This window comes from Pezoporus occidentalis, unplaced genomic scaffold, assembly GCF_034315485.1.
Source record: "Pezoporus occidentalis ecotype Australia unplaced genomic scaffold, CSIRO_AGI_Poc_V1 ctg158, whole genome shotgun sequence".
Classification (NCBI taxonomy): Eukaryota; Metazoa; Chordata; class Aves; order Psittaciformes; family Psittacidae; genus Pezoporus; species Pezoporus occidentalis.
In genome coordinates, this window is record NW_026913404.1 from 1,631,753 (window position 1) to 1,653,757 (window position 22,005).

At 40.9% G+C, this 22,005-nt stretch overlaps 1 protein-coding gene across 5 annotated transcripts in view; it reads right to left on the reverse strand.

The window, feature by feature from the left end:
• Positions 1-22,005, reverse strand: part of CLUAP1 (clusterin associated protein 1) — a 62,147-nt gene that overhangs the window by 33,307 nt on the left and 6,835 nt on the right. For all 5 annotated transcript variants that reach the window (XM_062611885.1, XM_062611884.1, XM_062611883.1 and 2 more), the window contains exons 4-8: positions 21,068-21,247; positions 19,674-19,769; positions 8,792-8,875; positions 6,582-6,715; positions 5,422-5,563 (exon numbers count right to left, since the gene is read on the reverse strand). In XM_062611885.1, coding sequence (XP_062467869.1) covers positions 5,422-5,563; positions 6,582-6,715; positions 8,792-8,875; positions 19,674-19,769; positions 21,068-21,247 — 636 coding nt within the window. The remainder of the gene's footprint in view (positions 1-5,421; positions 5,564-6,581; positions 6,716-8,791; positions 8,876-19,673; positions 19,770-21,067; positions 21,248-22,005) is intronic.

Here is a 22,005-nt window from a genome sequence, read left to right on the forward strand (position 1 = left end):
TTTCTGCTCAGGAGATTATGGGCTCATGAAGCAGAAGAGGAATATTCCCACTGTTCAGAAAAACCTGCAAGTGATGGTTAGAGTTTAAGAAAAAATAAATCTTGTGTCAAATGATCCCAAATTTGGTATCCCAAAGCAAGTTTGTTCACTCATCTGACACCTCAGATGTCAAGATAATCCTGACAAATCCTGGATCTTTGAGCACCAAGTTGACTAATCTGATTGAGATCAACTGAGATCATCTAAAATGGTTTCACTTCCCAAAAACTTTTCCTCTAGCTTTTAAGGGGAGACAGTATCACTAAAGCACCAGGAGCAGGTACACACACAACTGCTTCAGGGCATATAGAGGCACCTCAGAGTCTCAGTCTAGTTGACATGGTATTGTCAGACTTTTACTTTTGTGGAGTGAATACACACAGCAACACTTCCATGTTTTCAACACACTCCTCACATGCCCTCCCACCTTTCCTCTACCTCTGTCATCTCCTTTTGTGTGCCCACCATTTCTCAGGCCAGCAATTTCTCCTATGCTCCATTATCCCTACTCTCCCCTTGTGCATTCCCTTCCTCCTCTTCTATTTTTCCCACATTTCTCCATTATGGGATTTGTGTGTCTCAGTGCACCAATGCTGTCATGCTTGTAACACCAAAATAGAAGCAATCAACAATTAAGGTGCCTGTGCTTACTTTTACATCTGATATTCAATATAATTCAGCAACATTGGACCAGGAGTGCTCTCCTGGTACCTATAAAAATGTTACCAAGCGATCATAATTCAAATGTACATTAGCTAGGAAATCAACTGAAACCAACCACTTTTCCCATTAACCTTCTGCCTGGCTATTTCAGTAACCAGACATCAGAATGGGAACATCCAGATTTAATATTTCAAATGGAATAGCTCAATACAAAAAGACACAAAAAGCAGCAGACTCAAGAAGTATCTCAGTGCAGCAGAACCCAGTTATCCCTATTATGTGCATATTCAGAATAGGGCATCTGCTTCAGGTATGGAGCTCTGGTTAAAAAACCCATTATTTTAATAAAGAGGGAATTTTACTTGGGGAGGGTTGGTCACAAAGGGAAAGTCACAATAGTCTGTTTAGTTGGCTTTTCCTTGCTTAACTGTGGTGGACTGCTTACTGGTAGTAGTGTCATAATGATGAATGATAGTTCAGGCAATGCCAAACTAAAGATAATGACAGAATGGCTTTGAACATCCTCTTCTGCATGTCCACCACTTCATGGTATTCCTTGTTGAGATTTCACAGCACTAGCACAAAAGCAGTCTTAAAATACCTTAGGAGAAAGTGGCTGAAGAAGTACTTCAGGGATGTCCCCTGAGAAGCAAAAGAAAGAATAAGCACATTCTGTCTAGAGAAAAGGCAAATGCTGAAGGATATTGCCAGGTTATTCTGGCATTACAAAAGCTAGTTTCAAAAGTTCTAATAGCTTTCACGTCTAAACATCAGAAACAATTTAATCTTAAAACCAGGATAAAAATTAATGAAGCATGCTGAATCTTCCTATAAAGCAGAAAAATAAGAACAAATCTTTGAGGAGACAGCACATAAATCTCTGCTTCTGCACAGAAAGGCAAGAAGATGGATTAATTCCATGAGGAGCACAAGAGAACAGAAACAAAATAAAAGAGGCAGCTGAAAATAATAAAAAAAAAAGGAACTGCAAAGACCAAAGACTCTTATTTAAACTCCTCGGCTTCAGTAACAAGTAGTGCATGACAGTTGGTCAGTAAGTGTGAGAAACTCACTCAAAGGAGGAGTCATGCGAGGACTTCTGACATCTCCACAAATGAGAGTTGATAAGAGACAAATAATTCCATATTTTTCACACATTTCAAAGCACTTCCACATCACCTGGGCAGAAGCTCTGCAGGTGGTAATTTCATCAACCATTAACTGTGCAGTTCTGGCAATTCATTTGGGTCAGACTCAGCACCTAGCCTTTAAGTTCCTTTAAATTCCAAAGACAGAAATCTCTCCTTGGGTTACAAAGAGAGATTTCTCCATCCAGTGCCTGGCAGGAGACTGCTGCCAATTGTTTTCAGCCCCACCTCCATACTATTCTGGACACTGGGAGGCAGAGGGAACAGGAAGTTCAGGAGAACAACAGGAGCTATAGAGCTCTCCTCTCCAGTTCACCTAGCACATGAAAGAACAAAGCAAACCAATACACACAACCAGCCAGTACTGCAGCACTGGAGTGCTTCAACTGCTCAATGGCACTTAATTACAATTGTGTCCTTGGATACAATCTTTAAATCACTTTTCTCATTAGGAAGCACACTGTGGCCCAGGTCATTAGCTGTGCAACGTCAGCAGGGTACCAAAACAGCTTGGAGTCCAACTGCACTAGAGATTAGTCTTGTTATTCAACAAATCTCTCAATCAGAACAAAAACTCCTCCTAAAAAATGCACTTAGTGAAGGGAAGTGGTCCAGGACAGTCCTCAGTACTGCACAGCACACAGAGTGCTGGATTAATCTAATTACACTGCTGGTGCTTTTTTCTGGCAAGCTATTTAACAAAACACAGAGCAATGATAGAAGAGCTGACTCTCACTTCTACTATAAAAGATAATTAAGATTTGTTTGGTGGAACAAAAGACAAATCAGGGTTGGAAAAAATCAACATAATTTTCAGTGTTTTTTGACAATCTCTCTATTAAAATGGATTAAACGTAATTATCCTCTTTTCTTCCTCTGTTGATTCTGAAAATGACACCAGATGATAAATTTTAGGACAACATGCAGCTTCATTTTGGCGCAAACCTCTATTTTTTTCAAGCATGTAATAAACAACCCACAACTTTTCTTCACCAACAAGTAGCCAAAGGTGATGAAGCACCACCTGCAAAGCAGATCAAGACTGACAGAAGTTAAACACCATGGTGTTCCAGGTGGGCAAGAGACTCATCTGAAATGGAATAAACAGTGTGCCTATAAAATAAAAAGTAAAATTCCACTGGTTGGGAAATCAGAGTGCACCAACAAAGTCTCTTGGTTTAGTTGAGACCCAGATTCTTCATCCCCTTTTCAGTTACCAAGTCCTGGAGCCCAATTTTGAGCACTGACATCTCACAGAGTAACTTCAAATAAGAGTCTGGACTCCAGCACTCCTGAAAGACTGGCTGCAAGAGACACATGCAAAACCTTCTCTTCTTCCAAAGCAACAGCTTCTACAACAAAACAGTCATGGTAACTTGGGTCACTGATGCCCACAAAGAGACGGCTAGAGTCTCATCCTTTATGTATTTTCAGATGTGCCAGGTTTCTGTTCTTGATCCCCATGCTGCTCTCTCCAGTTTTAAAGACCAAGTGTCAAATATACCTCCCCCTCCCTGTTTTTATTTTTGGTTTTCCCAAACATTCCCTAATGAAAAGATTTACTCGACTAACAAACAGGAAGTGAATTGAAATGATCTCAGGGTCCTTTCAGAGTTAAGCTCAAGCTCTAGAACTAGACTTACCAGGTAAACTTCATGCTTGTTTAAGCTATCACAGTGTATTTAAAAGATATAGGGCTTTATGGTCTGTATGTTTTTAGCATAAAACACATCTTAAAGATGTTTCTAGTTCTGATGCTTGGTAATGCTACTGCATATAACAAGTGCTAGAAGTGTGCAGAGAAAACCACACATCTTTGTCAAAAGCATTTATACTCTTTATAATTCTGCATGTTGCTGAAGCATTGTTACCTGCTTATCCTAGCAGATGAAAAGCATAGGGGTAGATTTCCAGGTCAAAGAAAGAAGGAGAAAACCAGAAAAAGTTCTGTCTGTATTCTAATCACAGGCACAGCCCTGAGGGACAAAGGCTTTTTCTTTGTTTTATTGTCTTTCAACAAAAATCCCCTGAAGAGGTGGACACTTTACTCACTTTGTGAATTTATAAACAGTTTCAGGCAGGTCAGTTCAAAACATTTTTACTTTTGTTATTAAGTCTCAAAGGCATTTGAACAGAAGGGAAAACAGATTTTAGGCTTCATTTCCAGATTATGATTTAATTGAGGACTTTGGCCATAGATATGGGGAAGAGCTAGAACATTATAGAACAAGACACATGAAAATACCACACTGATTAGAAATATGTGAAATAATGTCTACAGAGACAGTGCTTAGAAAATGGGAGGTTAATGGGAAATTGGGTCACAAGTTGTTGAATTCCCCACATTATCTTTTAAGAAACAGATGATTACTTTAAAGGAGAAGATTAAAAAACTTGGGTCATAGGATCCCAGACTGGTTTGAGTTGGAAGGAACCTTAAAGCTCTTCCAGTTCCGACCCCGTGCCACCGGCAGGGACACCTTCCACTACACCACGTTGCTCCAAGCCCCTGTCCTGCTAGGGATGGGGCAGCCACAGTTTCCCTAGGCAACCTGTGCCAGTGCCTCAGCACCCTCACAGGGACAAACTTCTGCGTAGTAGCTCATCTCAATCTCCCCTCTGTCATTTAAAGTCAAACTACTGTTTATACATGAGTAGACACATACAGACATGGCAAAAGCAAAACGCAGTCATAGCCAAAGAAGAAACATTATGCACAGCTCTCCCACATTTCTGCCAGGAACAAGGGTAAGTTGTGTTAACAAAACCTGCATATGAAAGATAGGACGATCAGAAAGAGGATACACTGGTTAACTCCAGGTACAGCACACCCACTGGTATGAAGGTCCAAGGGGAGATCATTCACTGGAACATGATTTCAGTGAAGAACAGAAGATTCACTGGGCAATTACTGTGAAATGGATGAAAAGCCAAACAAGGAAAATATGAAGCTACAGGAAGCTACATGAAAGGTTGGCATGGAGCAGGAGGAGATACACATGTGGATTATCCAGCAGGATACAAAATAGAGAATCTCACTGAACTGATGCAATTCATCAAGTCAGGATATAAAATTTCTGCCAGACAACACTGAGGCCACCATATCTGAGCTTTTCACTGACACTCTTTGCTGTTCTCATTGAAGAGGACACCTATGAGGGAATTTAAGACCCTTGAGCTGAGAAGCCCTTATACATCAGCCGTTGGCAGACCATAAAAAATAAGCTCCTAATAACTCTTGCAACATACTTCGTATGTAGCAAAAGGAAGATTAGAAATGCTGGAAACATTCTTCATGAACAAGAAACAGCAACTGAAAATAAGTTAGGGGAGTCACAGACTGGAAAGGGGCATCACTACACTGGTTTAACTTCACTAACTCAAAAAAATAAAGCTGTCTTGTCCAAGAGCAGTCACATTTACTGGCTTGTCAGTAACCTGCCAGTCACTCAGAGCTGACTCTACAACCAGTAATGTGCTGTTTTGGTGGAGGCCTATTTAAACACTTTCTGTTATAAAGCCGAGAACTACAGGATCTACAGTTTTGCTGAGCATTTCTAAGCTGTCTTACCTCAAACATTTCTTGTTCTGTCCGTCGATGATCATCCAGGAGCTGCTCCAGGTAGGTCAGATTACGGAATTTTTCTAGGTAACTACTGTACTGTTTCTGCAGTTGCTCCTCAATCTTCTCATACTCATCCATAAAAGCAGGACTGGAGAGAACAAGCACAAATGACTCAGTGAACTATTGACCTGTATGAGCAGAATTCTGAAAGAAACATTTTCATGTTTGCTGCTTCTTTTCCAAGTTTAAAAGCACCTTTTGTTTTTAAGGTTCCACACTACTTCAGAGACTGAAAGCATAAGACAAAAAAACCTCATTAAACTCTCCCACAAAAATTACACATAGCAAAGGAAAGGATATTGTGCACTCACTGCCATTTCCTTTCAAACAGGCAGAAAGGAACCATTTTGGCCTTTTTAGCAGGCAAACCTAAGCTAATTTATTCTGCTGGTCCATGACTTCCAAAAAAAATAGCTTGTAGCATGGCTGGAACATCACCTAGTTTGCTGGAGACTTACTTGCTACAAAAACTATGCTTACTTGCTACAGAACCACGCTGGAAAAGCGTAACTAGACTTGACACCAGTAAGTGTGGATGTCCTTACACTGGAGAGCTAACTGCTGCACCTCAAAGAACACTGTGTCTGCGTAATGCTTCACATCTACCCAATACACTTCCCCTAAAGCTTTCCTGATCAAAACATGCATATGGATCAACGTAATTCCTTCCGCCATTTGTTTTTCTAATATTTCCTTGGTTGGGTTTGCCTTTTTTTTTTTTCATATTAGGTCAAAACCAGAGCATGATCTGTTTATGCAATCAGAGAATATATAAACCTGCAGTTTAATTCGGGGCAAGAAATCAACCCAAAGTGTGAATCTTACCATCTCCATTTCATGGCAGGCAGGGTCACCGCCAGGAGCAACCCATCCTAACAAGGGATGCCTAATGAGCCCAACTCTGGCCACATTTAACACCTCTGAAATTCTGGTAACAGAAAAGCTAACAGTTACAATCCAAACTGGGCATTTCTAGAGAAGAGAATTTCTCTCTTCCACAGGGCATCATCCCAGGCTCACTATAAACCTCACTCCTCACTGCTCTAAGCATTAACAATGCACAGTCCCATCACTCATGCAGTAGACAATCAGTTCCTAATCTTTACCGCACACTTTGTAGAGTCTGGAGCCTCTTTTGGCTTCTTTCCAGTTCCAATTTCCGTTTTTCAATCTTGGCTTCCAAATTGGCTTCATCCAAAGCCACATTATTCAACATATCTTTAGTCTTTTGGACTTGCTCCTAAAAGAGAAGGGTGATAAACCATGGCTTGAACTAGAATAATTAGAATTACCTTTAAGATGTGGAGCGTTCTTCTGTATCTCACATTTCATGTTAGTAAATAATATTCTAACAATGAGCTAGAACATAAACTGAGTAGGCAATGGAAGCTGAAAATTCTCTGTGGTCAGGACAGGAGTGAGCTAACTGGACATTTGCAGATTTTAAATGTCTGATTTTTTATTTTTTTCCCCAGACATTCTTAAAAAAAAACACATAAAACCCACCCACAGCTTGCCCTGGCTTTAACTGTTAACTTTTCCTTCTCACTGAAAAAGCAGTAACAGACAGGGAGAAACTTCCTCATAAAAGTCTGACAGGATACGTAAGAGCATCTCTTGATGTGTAGTATCTGAATAAACACAGATGAAAACTGCATTTACTTCTTGGTACTATTGCAGGGAATTTCAGGTTTCCACCTTCTTTTCTTTCTTTTTTTTTTCCTTCAAGATAAAGGTCACTTTTATGAAGAACTGACTCCATATATCTTCATCCTTTTCTAAGTCTTGCTTTATCCAGCTTTTCAGAATCTGGAAAGCATCCCTAACATTACAACACATGCTACAGGAATCAGGAGGGGGATGTGAGAATATTCCAGTTTATTAGAACAAGCTGAGTACATTCAGTGTGCCCATGGTCAGGAAACCACAAACAACTTTTGAGTGAAAGGGAGGAGACAAACTTGCTGAAATTCCAGCAGTAACTGGTAGGTGCTGCTCACCTATAATACGTCATTTCACTAACAGGTCCAAAATTAACCCAGGTGAGGTACGTGTGTTTGCCATTTCCCAAGAAACAAACTGCTCTACAGTGCTGCTTTTGGTTTATTAGCGCTGCTGTGTAGAATTGCAATGTACATTAACATTTAGAATTGGTAGAGACTGTGAGTAGGAACAGAAACATAAGGAAAGATTGCCTGGAGTATCTATTGATTATGCATTAGCTGTTTAAATGTGGAACTCCACTCCTTGTAATTATATGATTGGACTGGATATAGTTTGCAGTTAAATAACTTCAAGTAATCACTAGGATTTAATTAACCACCATACTTGCACAGTGGCTGAGTGCAGCTAATGGCTTAGAAACACAGGAACCCAAGCACTGGAGCAAGGAAAGTGCTGCCAACAACTGCGATAGGCAGAAGGTCCTCCAAAAGGAGAGCCATAAGAAGGCACTGGCCTGGCTCTAATCAGCACACTTGCCAGTCCTCACTCCTTGGCAGCTCAGCTATCTTGCTTCCAGAGCCCAACTTCACAACTCCAGAGGTACCAGCACAGTTTGAGTTAATAAGTACACCCCTTGCAGCCCTGACTCTGTAAAGTTCACATGGCTTAGGCAATGTAGGTGAGATGGAGATTTCTGTGCTGATTTAGGCAGTTTTTATCCCTCCTGTAGAGCTTCTGGGGCTACCACTAAGCTCCTAACAGAGGAGGGAATAGGATTAAAATGTGTTTTCTCTCAAGAGGCTAAGGGAGGCCAAGTGCAGTTCTTTGATGCACCAACTGGAGGAATATTTCAGCATGTTGGACCAAAGCCATTATACAGTATGACAGTGACAGCAGAGCAGGTCTTAACATTCTCCTAGGTGCTGCTGGTAGCATCCTTCACCCTTTCTGTTGCAGGCTGTAACTTCTGACTGCCAGCTCACAGCCATCACTGTGCTGATACCTCTTGACTCTGCCAGGAAAGCTATCAGTTTCCTTTAACATGCTTGTTCACTTTGAACACAGTTTCCAAATGAACCATGAGGACCATCACTAACTGTACCCATTACCATAACACAAGGAGTCAACATAGACTGATCTCTGCCTTGCTGAGCTTCTGTTCATACGCCTGATGTTACCAAAATACCAAAGTCATGAACTGAAACTCAACATTAACCATTAACTAACTAGGTGCAGCACTACTAGGTCCAGCCAGCTAAAGGTGATTTGTCCTTCGGCACTTTTAACCCTAGGCTGCCAATAAATACAGCTATGTTCTTCCTACAACAGAAAAATAATAGTTTTGCAATTAAATAAGTATCATTTTGCTTACCATAACACAGTTAATGGCGATTTTCATCACCTTCTCAGCTTCATTTATCTCCAAAGGTCTAGCAATAGATTCTGTTCTTGCTTCCTATGAAATAAAAATACACCAATATATTTAAACATTACACAAAGGAACTAATATACACAGAACTGAGGGTGGTCGAGCAACAGTGACTGTCTGCATAGCAAATAAAGGAGGATTTAGTGTTTATTCACCAAGGCTCAGATGATTTAGAGAACAGCAGATGACAAAAAAGTCAGTTAAGTGAGGCTGAGATTAACACTGAGCAATCAAGGCGTGTTTTCAAAACAAGGGAAGTGCTACTGTCTGAACTGCAAGTATTCTTGAACACAGATGTCTGGAGCCTGTGCTGGTTATTACATGTTGAGCAAGGTATGCAACATAAGCGCAGAAGATTTCATCATCTTTACACTACAGCCCATGAAAAAATAGTGTAGGTAGATGAGTGCAGTGTCACAAAAACTGGGGAGCACAAGCACTGTGAACCCATCTAACACAGCCAAGAGGCTGCCTCCTGCACCCATATGAAATGAGATGATGCAGATGTCTAGGCTTCTCTGATTCCGATAACCAAAAGGTTCAGACTCCTCAAAAGAACACACAACCAAAAACCAGTGATTCTTGTGGAGACAGAATCATAGAATGGTTTGGGCTGGAAAGGACCTTAAGATCTTCTACTTCCAACTCCTTCGCCACAGGCAGGGACATCACACACTAAACCATGGCACCAAAGACTCCATCCAACCTGGCCTTGAACACTGCCAGGGATGGAGCATTTACAACTTCCTTGGGCAACCTGTTCCAGGGCCTCACCACCCTCACAGTAAAGAACTTCTTCCTTACATCCAGTCTAAACTTCCCCTGGTTAAGTTTAAACCCATTATCCCTTGTCCTATCACTACAGTCCCTAATGAAGAGCCCTCTCCAGCATACATGTAGGCCTTCTTCAGACATTATAAGGCTGCCATGAGGTCTCCACGCAGCCTTCTCTTCTCCAAGCTGAACAGCTCCAACTTTCTCATCCTGTCTTTATACGGCAGGTGCTCCAGTCCCCTGATCATTCTTGTAGCCTCCTCTAGACTTGCTCCAACAGGTCCATGTCCTTCTTATGTTGAGGACACCAGAACTGTACACAATATTCCAACTGAGACCCCAAAGGATGAAAAAAAACCTCCCACTCTCAGCAATTTTGTGGACAGATGGGCTTAGGGATATCTCTATGTTGTCCAACAATTCTGACCTGGTCATTATATCATAGAACTACAGAATGGTTTGGGTTGGAAGGGACATTAAAGCTCATCCAGTCCCAACCCCCCGCCATGGGCAGGGACACCTTCCAATAGACCAGGCTGCTCCAAGCCCTGTCCACTGTAATGTGTGACTTCGAACACAAAAAATGTTGGACTACTTATTTGCTACTGGGAGGAGAGAGGGGAGATTTTTGCAGCTAAATGCCTTAAAATCATCTTGTGTTGGCAAACTGTTTGGTAACAGGTGGATAAAGACGGAAATAGCCTCTCTCTAGAGAACTTATGACTAAGAATCTAAAAATGCTTTGTGCACACTGCAACAGGCTGTATCCAGCCTACTACAAGATGAATTCTGGAAGCAGACACAATCACTTTGCTGAGTTACAATGCCAGATTGCATAGCTAACACTAGCCCATGCAGCCCAGCTCCCTCCCCACCAACTCAAGTTCAAGGAGTTGTACAGTGAACCCAATCAGGGAGCCAAGAAAAGCAGCTTTTGTACTGAGCTTATCCCTCTGCTGGATCACTTCTGTGAGCAAGCCGGCTACATGCTTCACAAAGGGTTTTTTTCCTAGCACAAGAAAAGAAGACATGGGAGGTGTCCCTGGTCACGGCAGAGGATTTGGAACTGGACGATCTTAAGGGCCTTTCCAACCGTAACTATTCTATGATTCTATGAAGAAGAAGAAATATTATGTTGGGGAGAATGACAGGAGTTACATCTGTTGGTGGCAGTGATAGCTTAAGCTTCCTGAAATGCTTATGAACATTCCCTTGTCCACACAGAAACACAAGCTCCAAGCAGCAGAAATGATACACATTCCATAATAACTCCACAGACAGACACTACTGGAAGAAGACCAGAAAAGATGCAGCTCAGTAGCTATTCTGACAACATGATGCGTTTTACAAGCTCTACAAAACGTTATTTATTTGTGAGGACTTTGCCTGGGCTGAAATGGCAGCAAGGATCAGCCTGGTGAAGACACTGCCCTGCCAACGGTACTCTGTCCTGATGCGTTTTACAAGCTCTACAAAACGTTATTTATTTGTGAGGACTTTGCCTGGGCTGAAATGGCAGCAAGGATCAGCCTGGTGAAGACACTGCCCTGCCAACGGTACTCTGTCCTGATGGCAACAGCAAGATCTCTGCTTCAGAGGAAAAATACTTCAAACAAAATAGTTGGGCACTCAGCAGGGGGAAGGAAATTATTTTCCTCTCCACTTTCAAAGGAGATAAATGAAATAGCAAGGACCTTAGGTTTTAATTGTAACCACCTTCCTTACCAATTTCCTTTCAGTGTAAAATACCCTCAGAAAATGCACAAGTCACTGCAGCATGTCAGGTCAGGGTAACTGATGAGCTTTAGAGATAATCCTGAGTATCCACCCTTTTAAAACAGAATAATTTATACAAGTTTAATGCCTTTTCTTCTACTTTCCCTCTTCCACCCATGGCAGCTTCACATACAGACCACAGGCTTCATGCACATCATTTTCCAAGACAAGATTCAGTCCTACAGTCACATCTGCTTGGAAAAATTTGTCAGGCCAATGAGAAGCAGTGTAAAGGCTGAAATTTGTATTTTCAGACTGGGGAATCAGGGCTAAACTAGAAAAAGAGAAGGTCAGAGCAATTAACCTGCTTGCACCCCAACAGACAGAGAGGAGAATCCACATGGACCATTACAGTTCTGTACACACACAGCTCCTCCATAAGACTCTGCATTTGTATGTACATTTTTCACTTCACTGGTATGAACAGTCCCATTATCCTAATTTTGACATTTTGGAGTAGCAAATATAAGTGAAAAATATAGTGAATATAATGGACTAGTAATATATAATGGAAATATAATGGAAAAGTAAATATATTTTGAGACTATCAAAGGTGTCAACAAATTTCTTACTGGAAGTTTGTAACAGCTTCCCTGGGTACCCATCACTGGGTCATTCCCTCTTTCTCCATGAAAACTCTCAAAGAGAAAACTTTTATTTTTAATCTCTCTTTTCAAGAAAGACCCTGCAAATGGCCACAAAGAGAGGAACAAGAGGAAGACAGCTCATATTAACATGCCTGGATAAAGCTAAACACCCCACAAAGATTATGAAGATGTTGGGAAAAGCATTTACTTTAAATAAACAAAGTTGGCCAATTTAAACATTGTCAAGCCATTAGCAAATGAAAGACAATGAATTTAACACAACCACTCTGACTATCTGTGACTCCTCACAGGAATAAACAAAGCACATTTTTCCCCCAGCCCAACTCTTCCGCATAGGTATGTCTTATCCAATACAAAGTATGCAGTAACATGACAACTGAGATTTTTAAAGCCTGGCTTTACACAAAGGCTCATCTGTTTGTGCTTAAATCTGCACAATAAAATAGGCTGTATACTTGAAGGCAAGCCCAATTTTCTAAAATTGGTCCAAATAGCAGGTATTACATTGCCACTGGCTGTACTCACACTTCCTTCTGCTCAAAAAAAAAAGGGTGTGTAAATGAAACTGAGCTCAAAAATATGGGCTCGTTCATCTTCTTGTAAAATAATGTACTCTTTACAACTAGGTGTCCTAATCAGAATACACATTATAGCACTCAAGAGGTTTCCTTTAAATTAACCATTAAAAATAGAGTTCTCAGGAGAGATGAAAGATACAGAAAGGAGGTCAGAAGCATGACAGTTCAGGACTGTGCCTGGTAATTACAACTTGAGAAAACAGACACAAAACCAGAGAGGTTTTCATGAACAAGCTGATAGTTTACCACTTACCAGTGCTTCCTGCTCAAAGTGTCCAAGAGCTCACTGGCTATAGTTTTACATGATAAATACATGAAAGCACTCAAGAGACACCATTTGTTGGCATTATTTATTCTCCCAGTTGAATATTTGGTGTTCCATGGAAAGACTGAGATTTTAATTCTTCAAGTTTTGAATCTCACTTCGAACAAAGCCAACTGGAAGCACTAATGAATTTCTTGGCTTGCTTAGACTTGAAAACTTTGTTTTCTTTGGAAATGAGAATTTCATCACAAAGAAAGAAAGATTTCAAACCACAGACACTGGCTGCCCAATCAAGCAAAACAGAGCACAGCCTGACAGGACATTCCCCACAGGACATGGGAAGTCAGTACTGAAGCCAGCCCTGCCCAAACTGCAGCAGTTCTAGCATCAAAATTTCCTTAGAGCAAAACTGTACTGCAGTCATTTCATGAAATTACACTGATCTTAAAGCCTTCAAAACTCCATCTGTGTACTAAGCACATTTAGACAATGGATGGAATTGACCATTAGGCATCGTTCTGTATGAACTGGAAGGTACAGGAGGGACATGAAAAATAATTCTGACCTTCTGAAGGAACCTGATACTTCCTCACAGCCTATTTTCCTCCTCAAGAGGTTAAAGGTCAAGAGAATTGAGAATTCTGCTGCTTTCTTGTGTGCTCCTCTCAGCAGTCCACAAAGGGAATCAACAGGAAGAGTTCCCTTCTCAGCAATGCAGAGCCCTCAATCAAAGACAGTGTCCAAGCCTCACACCAGCTATCCTAACATGTACAACACATGACACAGGAACATTTGAGACAGAGAACCAACTGCTGTTTTTTCTGCAGACCAAAAGGAATCAGAAGGCCTGTCTAGATAAGTAAGCGGAACATATGCTTTGTAACAGAGCAAACCCCTCACAAATGTAGGCATACATGCTGCTGAGTCAAGGAAGGGAACCTTAAACCTTTCTGACAGCATGAAGTTGTGCTATTCTGTTGCCTCCACTCACACACCACCAGGTCCACAGGTCTTCTGGTTCCAAGAGCTGATTCCACAGAATGACCCTCAGCTCACAATTCCCAGCATGGGCCTACTGTTATCTTCCTACATCCGTAAAAACCTCACCTTTTATTCCCTTCCTGTAAGGTTTCATGGCACGCAGTACTGGTAAAGCTGGATTAGCCCACAGGCCTACAGGGTGTCATTGAATGGGTCCTTAACCAGGAGGTGGCATGTGATGTCTCATCCAGAGCCTGGATAGATGACAATGAACAAATCTAGCAGAGCAAGAGCTAGGTTTGCAAGTGAATTTCCTAACTGAGACAGAAATGATTTTGGGCAGCAAGGATGGGCAGGAGCTTGCTGTTTGTATTTTAAAGGGAAAAAGAGCAGGGTCGTCAAAAAGGCAAGACACCCAGTCAGGTGTCTTCTCAGGTTCCCCACATTCAATAACAAAACTGGAGATAGAATTTCCTTTCCCTATAGATAACATATAAGAAAACTTTGGGCAGGGTTGCGATTTTCTTAGAAAAAGCAACAGAAAGGAGTATATTTATCAACAGCATCTTTCAGACCCCAAAGACACATGAAGACATAGTGCAAAGGAGCAGCAAAGTTAGGAGCAGGCATTATGTTTCAGCAATAGCACCCAAAGAGGTAGTCTGAACTTTTAATTCACGTCAAGCTTTCGACTTCAGTAAACATTGTCATACAACTCAGGTTTCCATTCCCAGCAAGGCTTAACCCACAGTAATGGCAGTGGCTGCTGTATTCCAGAAACAGAAATACAGGATGGCTCTCTCTGGGCAGGAAAAAAGGCATTTTAAATAGCTAAAAATAGGGAAAATCGTTGTCCTGCTGTTTAAGGTAGCACGTTTTGCTCTTATGCAATTAAAACTTTGACATGGCTAGACTTTGTGTCTCATGAAGGAAGGCTGGGAATAATGAACAACTTGATTTTGGCAAACACTGTGACAAACAAAAGGTGGTTCAAATGTGATTTTCTTCCCACCAAACTAGAATGGCTCTTCAAAACAGTCTAGAACTGAACTACAAGAATTCAGATCTTCCAACTAGCTGACAAAATTATGGATGCAGTGACATACCTGTTCCCCAAACTGCAAGGAGAAACGTGCCACCTACCTATTTATAGCTGATGCTGTCTTCAGGCTAAATACTATTTGGAAGGTCACTACAAAACCATTTCTTACATAAAACACATCCATAAATGTTATAGCCACATAGCATACAACCATGGTTAAGGTTAAAGCAATCTAAAATGCAGGCCCAGTATTGATTCAACTGTATCTTACAGCTGCAAGGTTTCGTTTTGGCTTCCCACTTGGCAATAAGCCCTTTTCCTTATAACTCATAAATTAGGTTTTGTTTAGAAGCAGGACAGCTAAAAATTGAAGAAAACAATTCTATAGAGTTCTGTCAATTTCAAGTTATCAGTTTCCACTAGAAATCATGTGTGGCAACTTTGCAATCAAAGCACAGTAAATGAGAGAAAATAAGTTTACCAGCTTCCCCCAGACAGTGCCTCATACCAAGAACCAACATGTGGCAGATGGAAAATGTTCCAAACATTACAAATCAACTATTTTTTTGTAGTTAACTTTCAAAGAGTACTGAATAACGCAGCTGTCACTCAAATCAGATCTCCTCTACAGAAGTAGTAGGCAAAAAGCTACACCAATGGGAGGTGTACAGAGGGAGGAAGGAAGGGTTCTTTAATCAAAAAGCTGCAAATAAAAGAGATCCAGGTTAAATGTCCTCAGTGGCAACTCCTCCTGTTGTAACAAATGCCATCCCAGCTCCACCACTATATAAATGCCTTTGTTTCTCCTGAGAGTTTAATTCACAAGCTGAAGTCAGTGCAGAGATTCTCAATGACTTCTATCAGTTTGGGAAGAAGCTGACGCTGTGTGCATACAGAACAGTAACACTCACAGCAACACATTGTTCTTACTTAGAAATGTATCCTCCGTGGATTGGGAAACACTTCATCTGGCTGTTAAGAGCTTTAATCTACAAAATTACAGAAATTACTTTATTTACACAAGAGGATATACAGGGAATAAACAGTTCGTTCAAGGTCATAAGCAGAGAAAGCGCCAAGAGGAACATTAGAAAACAGACCTTCCGGGTTGCCTGCCTTCAGCACAAGCTAAGTATTTTTAAAATAGATTATTTTTATCTTCAGCATTACATCTCTTAGGGCTAATTAAGAAGTAAATAAAAGTAAAGTAAATAATAATTAAGAAGTAAATAAAATGCTTAAAATAAAATTCTCAACAACCTTGAGAATCATAGAATTGTTTGGGTTAGAAGGGACCTTAAAGATCACCTAGTTCCAGCCCCCTGTCAAGGCAGGGAGATCTTCCAAGGTCAGAAATCTTTCTACCTGACACCAGCATAGTGGCAGTTTTATTACGAATATTTTTTTGCTCCATTATCTTCCTAATAACTGAGCAAGTCTGAGCAAGGCAGCCTCCTGACAGGCTCCTGCTAATGTGCCCACAGGACTTCTGGCAGATGCAAAGACCTGCTTGCCCCCTGGTGAGACCTGCCTGTAGTCCTGCATCCAGCTCTGGGGCAACAACACAAGAGGGACACGGAGCTGTTGGAGTGAGCCCAGAGAAGGCCACGAAAATGCTGTGAGGGGTGGAGCACCTCTGCTGTGGAGACAGGCTGAGAGAGCTGGGCTTGTTCAGCCTGGAGAAGAGAAGGCTCCAGAAGACTTTAGAGCAGCTTCTGGGGCCTACAGGGGCTACAGGAAGCCTGGAGAGGAGCTTTGGACAAGGACCTGTAGGGACAGGACAAGGGGGAATGGCTTTAACCTGACAGAGGGGAGACTGAGATGAGCTCTTACGCAGAAGTTCTTCCCTGTGAGGGAAGCTGGCACAGGTTGCCCAGAGAAGCTGTGGCTGCCCCATCCCTGGCAGTGTTTAAGGCCAGGCTGGATTGGACTTGGAGCAAGCTGCTCTAGTGGAAGGTGTCTCTGCCTGTGGCAGGGGGTTGGAACTGGGTGAGTTTTAAGGTCCCTTCCCACCCAAACATTCCAGAATTCTGTAATTCTATGATTTCTAAAGGAAATAATAAGGTTTACTCACTTTTTCCCCAAAAGCTGCTCAGATGATGAGAGCAGATCTAGTCAACCCATTAGTGCCAAATGCTTGCATTTGTTTTACATTTAGTGGAAAATGAAGCAGTCTTCACTAACGATAGAAACAAGATATATCATCAGTCTGTCTAAACCTAGGTAAAAAGATCCTTCATTTAAGTATTTGGAAATTGATGGATTGGAGAAAAGGAAGATGAAAAAAAGAGGTTCAGTGAACATGAAACTACCATGTTTTCAAATTCATTAAATCAGTGTCACAGTTGTCAATGCATTTCAGTATATGCCACACGTTTGAAGACATAAAATATCATGCAAAAATAAACCATACTGCTCTCCTGCCACCCTTTAATAGCACAATCCTTCCACCAGTGCAATTCATCATGTGTACTACTTAGCCATGCAACATCAAAAGAACATACACAGTGGAAATCAATAATCTTCACAATTAAAAAGCAATAAAAGTAACCTTAGATTAATGGCAACTATTTTGATACCCACAGACAAAGCCCTAATTTCCCATATGAAGCCAGAAATAACTGCACTCCTACCTCTGCCCACCTGGAATCAGTTGGGAAGGACAGGTAGAGGATGCAAGCCCCATGATCTGAGTACCTCGCCAGCTCTCTGAAGGATCCAGGGAAGATGTGTGAAATCACAGAATCACAGAATTGTTTAGGCTGGAAAGGATCTATAGGATCATTGTGATCAATCATAAACCCAGACTGCCAAGTCCATCACTCTCCATGTCCCTACATGCCAAATCCACGTCTTTTAAATCTTCCAAGAACAGTGACTTCACCACTGTCCTGAGCAGCCTCTTCCAGTGCTTGACAACCCCTTCAGTGAAGAACTGTTTCCTAATAATCAATCTAAACCTCCCCTGGTGCAACTTGAGGCTATTTTCTCTTGTCCTGTGGAAATAAAGAGAGGAATTCCTTACTGCACTCGACACTGGCTACTTGACAAGAACTGCAGCTCCACTGAGTTCCATGGGCACTCAGACTTAACAGCAATGGAAGAAACCAGCAGCATTTGGCTCTAAGGCTCTCATTTGATGAGCAAATTTCATACTTCAAGTGAAACACAGAGTTGGGTCCTTATAATTAAAAAAAGAAAACTTGACAAATTGCACTGAAGCTATCTTGTGGCTTTTAACCTGAAACCTATTTGCTTTGCTACAGGCTCAAGTCTCAAACTTGTCACACACTGATCTACCATACCAAGCTTGCCATTTAACATGCAACTCAAAAATGGATTCTTCAGGCTTAACAAATCACTGAAGAAGACTAGAACTAGTCACAAATCATAAGGAACAGAACATGAAATTCTGCTGCTGCTCTCTGACTGTGCTGTTATAGTGTTACCTTATGCTTTTAGGATATAAATTCTGAGCTAATGAGAAAGAAGCAAAGGTCATATTTCCCAAGATGGGATTCTTAAAGTCAGCAAGTTCAATCTGTCAAATGTTTCTGCGAAATATAAGCCATGTCCCTCTATAGGATTAGTTAGCCCCATCTTGTGCACTCAGTCATTACACCACAAGAACATGCACTCGCTACTGTATGTAAGAGATAACCATCCTTTTAGAAACAGCACCTTTAAATAGTCTTCCATTGAAGGTTTCTTAATGGACCCAATGAGAAGTGGTTGCACTGAAGAACTAACTCATCTCTTGATTTTTCATTTCATGTTTCAGCATACTGCACTTGTTCAAGTCCCTTTTCTAGGGCTCAGTTCTCAAGTCAGTTGGACTCCTAAAAGCCTTGATTTAGAGAGATGAAACAATACTCAATCTAAAACCAATGCTTGAGTGCTTTTGAAAAATGTTGCCTTCGACTGACCTACATGTGACTCTTTAGTGTAGAATTCTCAGGGATGTGATACACAGAAAAAAGGGTTTAATGCTCCGAAGCAAACATTGACATATTAGGTAGCATTAATGTCAGAACTCTATCAAAGCCAAGAAATTAAGCAAAGAATGCAAGATGAGAAGTAACTGATTAATGGTTTTGTGACAATTGTGTATGTTGAATTAAACTGGCTTACCACATCTCTCTTCTGAAATATTAATGTCTTTCACACTGCTGCACGCCATGCTGACTTACGTATCTAGCAGAAAAGGCAGTGTCCCACAGATAATCTCCCCTCTGTATGACCTACCCTTCAAAACACCCGTGCTCCATTAAACTAGGAGCGGGCAGCATTAATCCTCAAGGCACACAGTCTCCAGCTCTTACAGGGTGCACTTCCCCCTGCTCAGATATTGCAGAGCTGAAGATTTCCAAAACCAGTACTAGAACATTCAGTGTTTCCCTTCTCTAAATGTCTGTTTTCAGAAAATAAAGAACCTCCAGCATAGCAGATAAATGCATTTAAGAAAATAATTGGAACACTTATGGGCAGTGTTGCAGGACACATCCATGACCTCATGCAACAACTTGTGATTTTACAACTAAGTTGAAGAACACATCCCCTGCAGGACTGTGACACTTTCAATTCCTGTAACAGAAATAATAAGCCTTACACTTGGAAAACTTAACAGTATTAATCATTTATCTTTTACTACCTATCTATGCAAACTTTCAGATGCATTCCTTCAAACTCACAGATGTTCATTTTAGATGCAGACGGTAAGAACTAGTGATACTTTTTCACCTTTTCCCTTTGCAGCACCCAGTGAACACAAGTTCTTATACACTCTCCAGAGTGCACTTACCCTTAGTTCAACTTCTTTGCCAAGTAGGTCATACATACTTGCTCCTTTGGAGGTGATTTCGGAAGCAAGCTGTCTAGCTGCCTTCAAGTCAGTAATCTGGAAACACACAAAGTAAAATTTTTCCCATTTCGATGTTAAAATTGCATAGGAGGTCAGCCCAGTGGCCAAAATTCTACTGTAGTATTGAAGAAGTTGTCCACTGGAATCAGAGTGAGCACAACTTCTGTTGGGGCCCCCAACATAAGTCAGCCATGGAGTTGTTGGAGAGTCCATAGGAGGCCACAGAGATGCTGCAAGAGCTGGAGCAGCTCTGCTGTGGAGACAGGCTGAGAGAGCTGGGCTTGTTCAGCCTGGAGAAGAGAAGGCTCCGGGGAGACCTTAGAGCAGCTTCCAGTGCCTAAAGGGGCTACAAGAAACCTGGAGAGGGGTTTTTGACAAGGACCTCTGAACCCAAACCACTCTGTGATTCTATGATAGATGAAGTACCATTTAGACATAAATTTCTGGGTGAAACCCCAGCCACTTCAGGCCAACACCACACAAAAAAAAAAAAACTCTTTAAAACAGTGACTTGGCCAGTTGATGGTTTGCGTGCTGCCCAGGGCAGAGGAAAACATCACCTTTTTCACATTAAAGTAAAAAGTATATATACCAAAAGGTATGTGACTAACACATTGCATAGGTAATGAGTATTGACAACCTAAAAGTGTTTTTTCATTGTTTCTTCAGGTGCTTTCTTCAGAGATGCACCAAACTGCCACAGAGTAAAACTTGCCTGTGGTTCTGGCATTCTCTCAAGAAACACAGTACTGCTGCCTAACAAGCAGGCAGGACATAGTATAGCTGTAGAGGAATCAAAGACTAAAAATACGAGCATATAAAAGAGGTGCTAAAACTAACGAAAAGCAGCAACAGGAATTCCTCTTACTTAATGTTGAGTTTTCTTTCAGTATCTAGATATGGAACTCATTTTAAGAACTTGAACAGCTTTAACATCTGTTAGGGGAACAGAAGGATTTCCCTTTCCTTCAATGCAAATGGGCTGAAAACCAACTTTAAGTCATTATTTTGCAAACTCCTTCTATGCCAACAAGGTTAGTAGCTAGAAAATGGTTTTTATCCTGGCCTATTCCAATATTTCCATTTTTTCAGCAGTCAAAGCCAAAGATAACCAATTTTGTGCCACTCTTGCCTTGTATTATGCTTCTGGTTGAGAATTTACAGAGAGTAAACCAAATCGTAGCATATAACCTCAACTACAGGAAGTATGAATTACAACCATACCCACTCCCGTGCAAGAACATTCTCTACTTAAGACTCAAATAGAAAATTAACTTGCTTTTCATAGGTTAACACAAAACCCCTGCCCAAAAAAGACTACAAGTTTTACTTACTTTTGAGCCAAGATCAAACTTGAACTTGCTGCTGTCTTCCTCACTCAAATCCATGTGTTCCACTCCCTTGTTATTCATAGCATCATAAAGCACAGAGGTGATCTTTAGCAGTTCCTTCACTGCATAGCCATCTGCCTGGTAAAGCTTCTTAGTGTTTAGCTTTATGTGAGCTTTGGTAGCCTTTGGGAAGAAAGAATGAATTAATTAAGTCACAAAGAACAAAATCCTCATTGACCTCTTCATACTTCACTCAAAAGCTTTTTTTTGAGGGGGCACCATGCTCTGCTTTACAAAACTAAATATTCCTGTTTGGAAACACAAGTTTGCCTTATTAGATTACTGATGTTTCTGGAAGAAATTTTTGTGAAATGAGTGTACTTTCTGCATGTCAGAACATTTGTGGATAATTGCCAGAATGAAAAAACTCAATTTATCCATTAATTCTTCCCTGCATAAAGATCAGCAAAACCCTTGTGCACCACTTATATTCAAATTAAGTGGAATGTAAGCACTGCCCAGGTCTTGTGACGCTGCTGCAGAGAGGTAAATTTCACCCTTAATGAGCTACAAGAATAAGATCAGTTATCCCAGTTTAACGGTCTTCTCTTCCAGCAGTACCTTCAGAATATTTTTTCTCTTCCATTTTTCCCTGCTACCACGTTAGTGATTTTATTACCTTGTCTTCCATTTCTCAAAGGTACAGACAGACCAGTAAGGAAAAAAAAAATGGTAAAAACTGTATTATTTTTTTATACTTTGAAATACTAAAGGAGAAAAAAGAGCATAATAGAAATGATATATCTGACACAAAAATGACACAAATGTTCTTCTTGAAATTCCTGACAAGATTATATTATAAAGAAATAGCCAAAAGGAGACAACACCAAACTTCAGGTAAAACTTGGAGGTAGTCTTCCTGATGGCACTTTACTGGCACA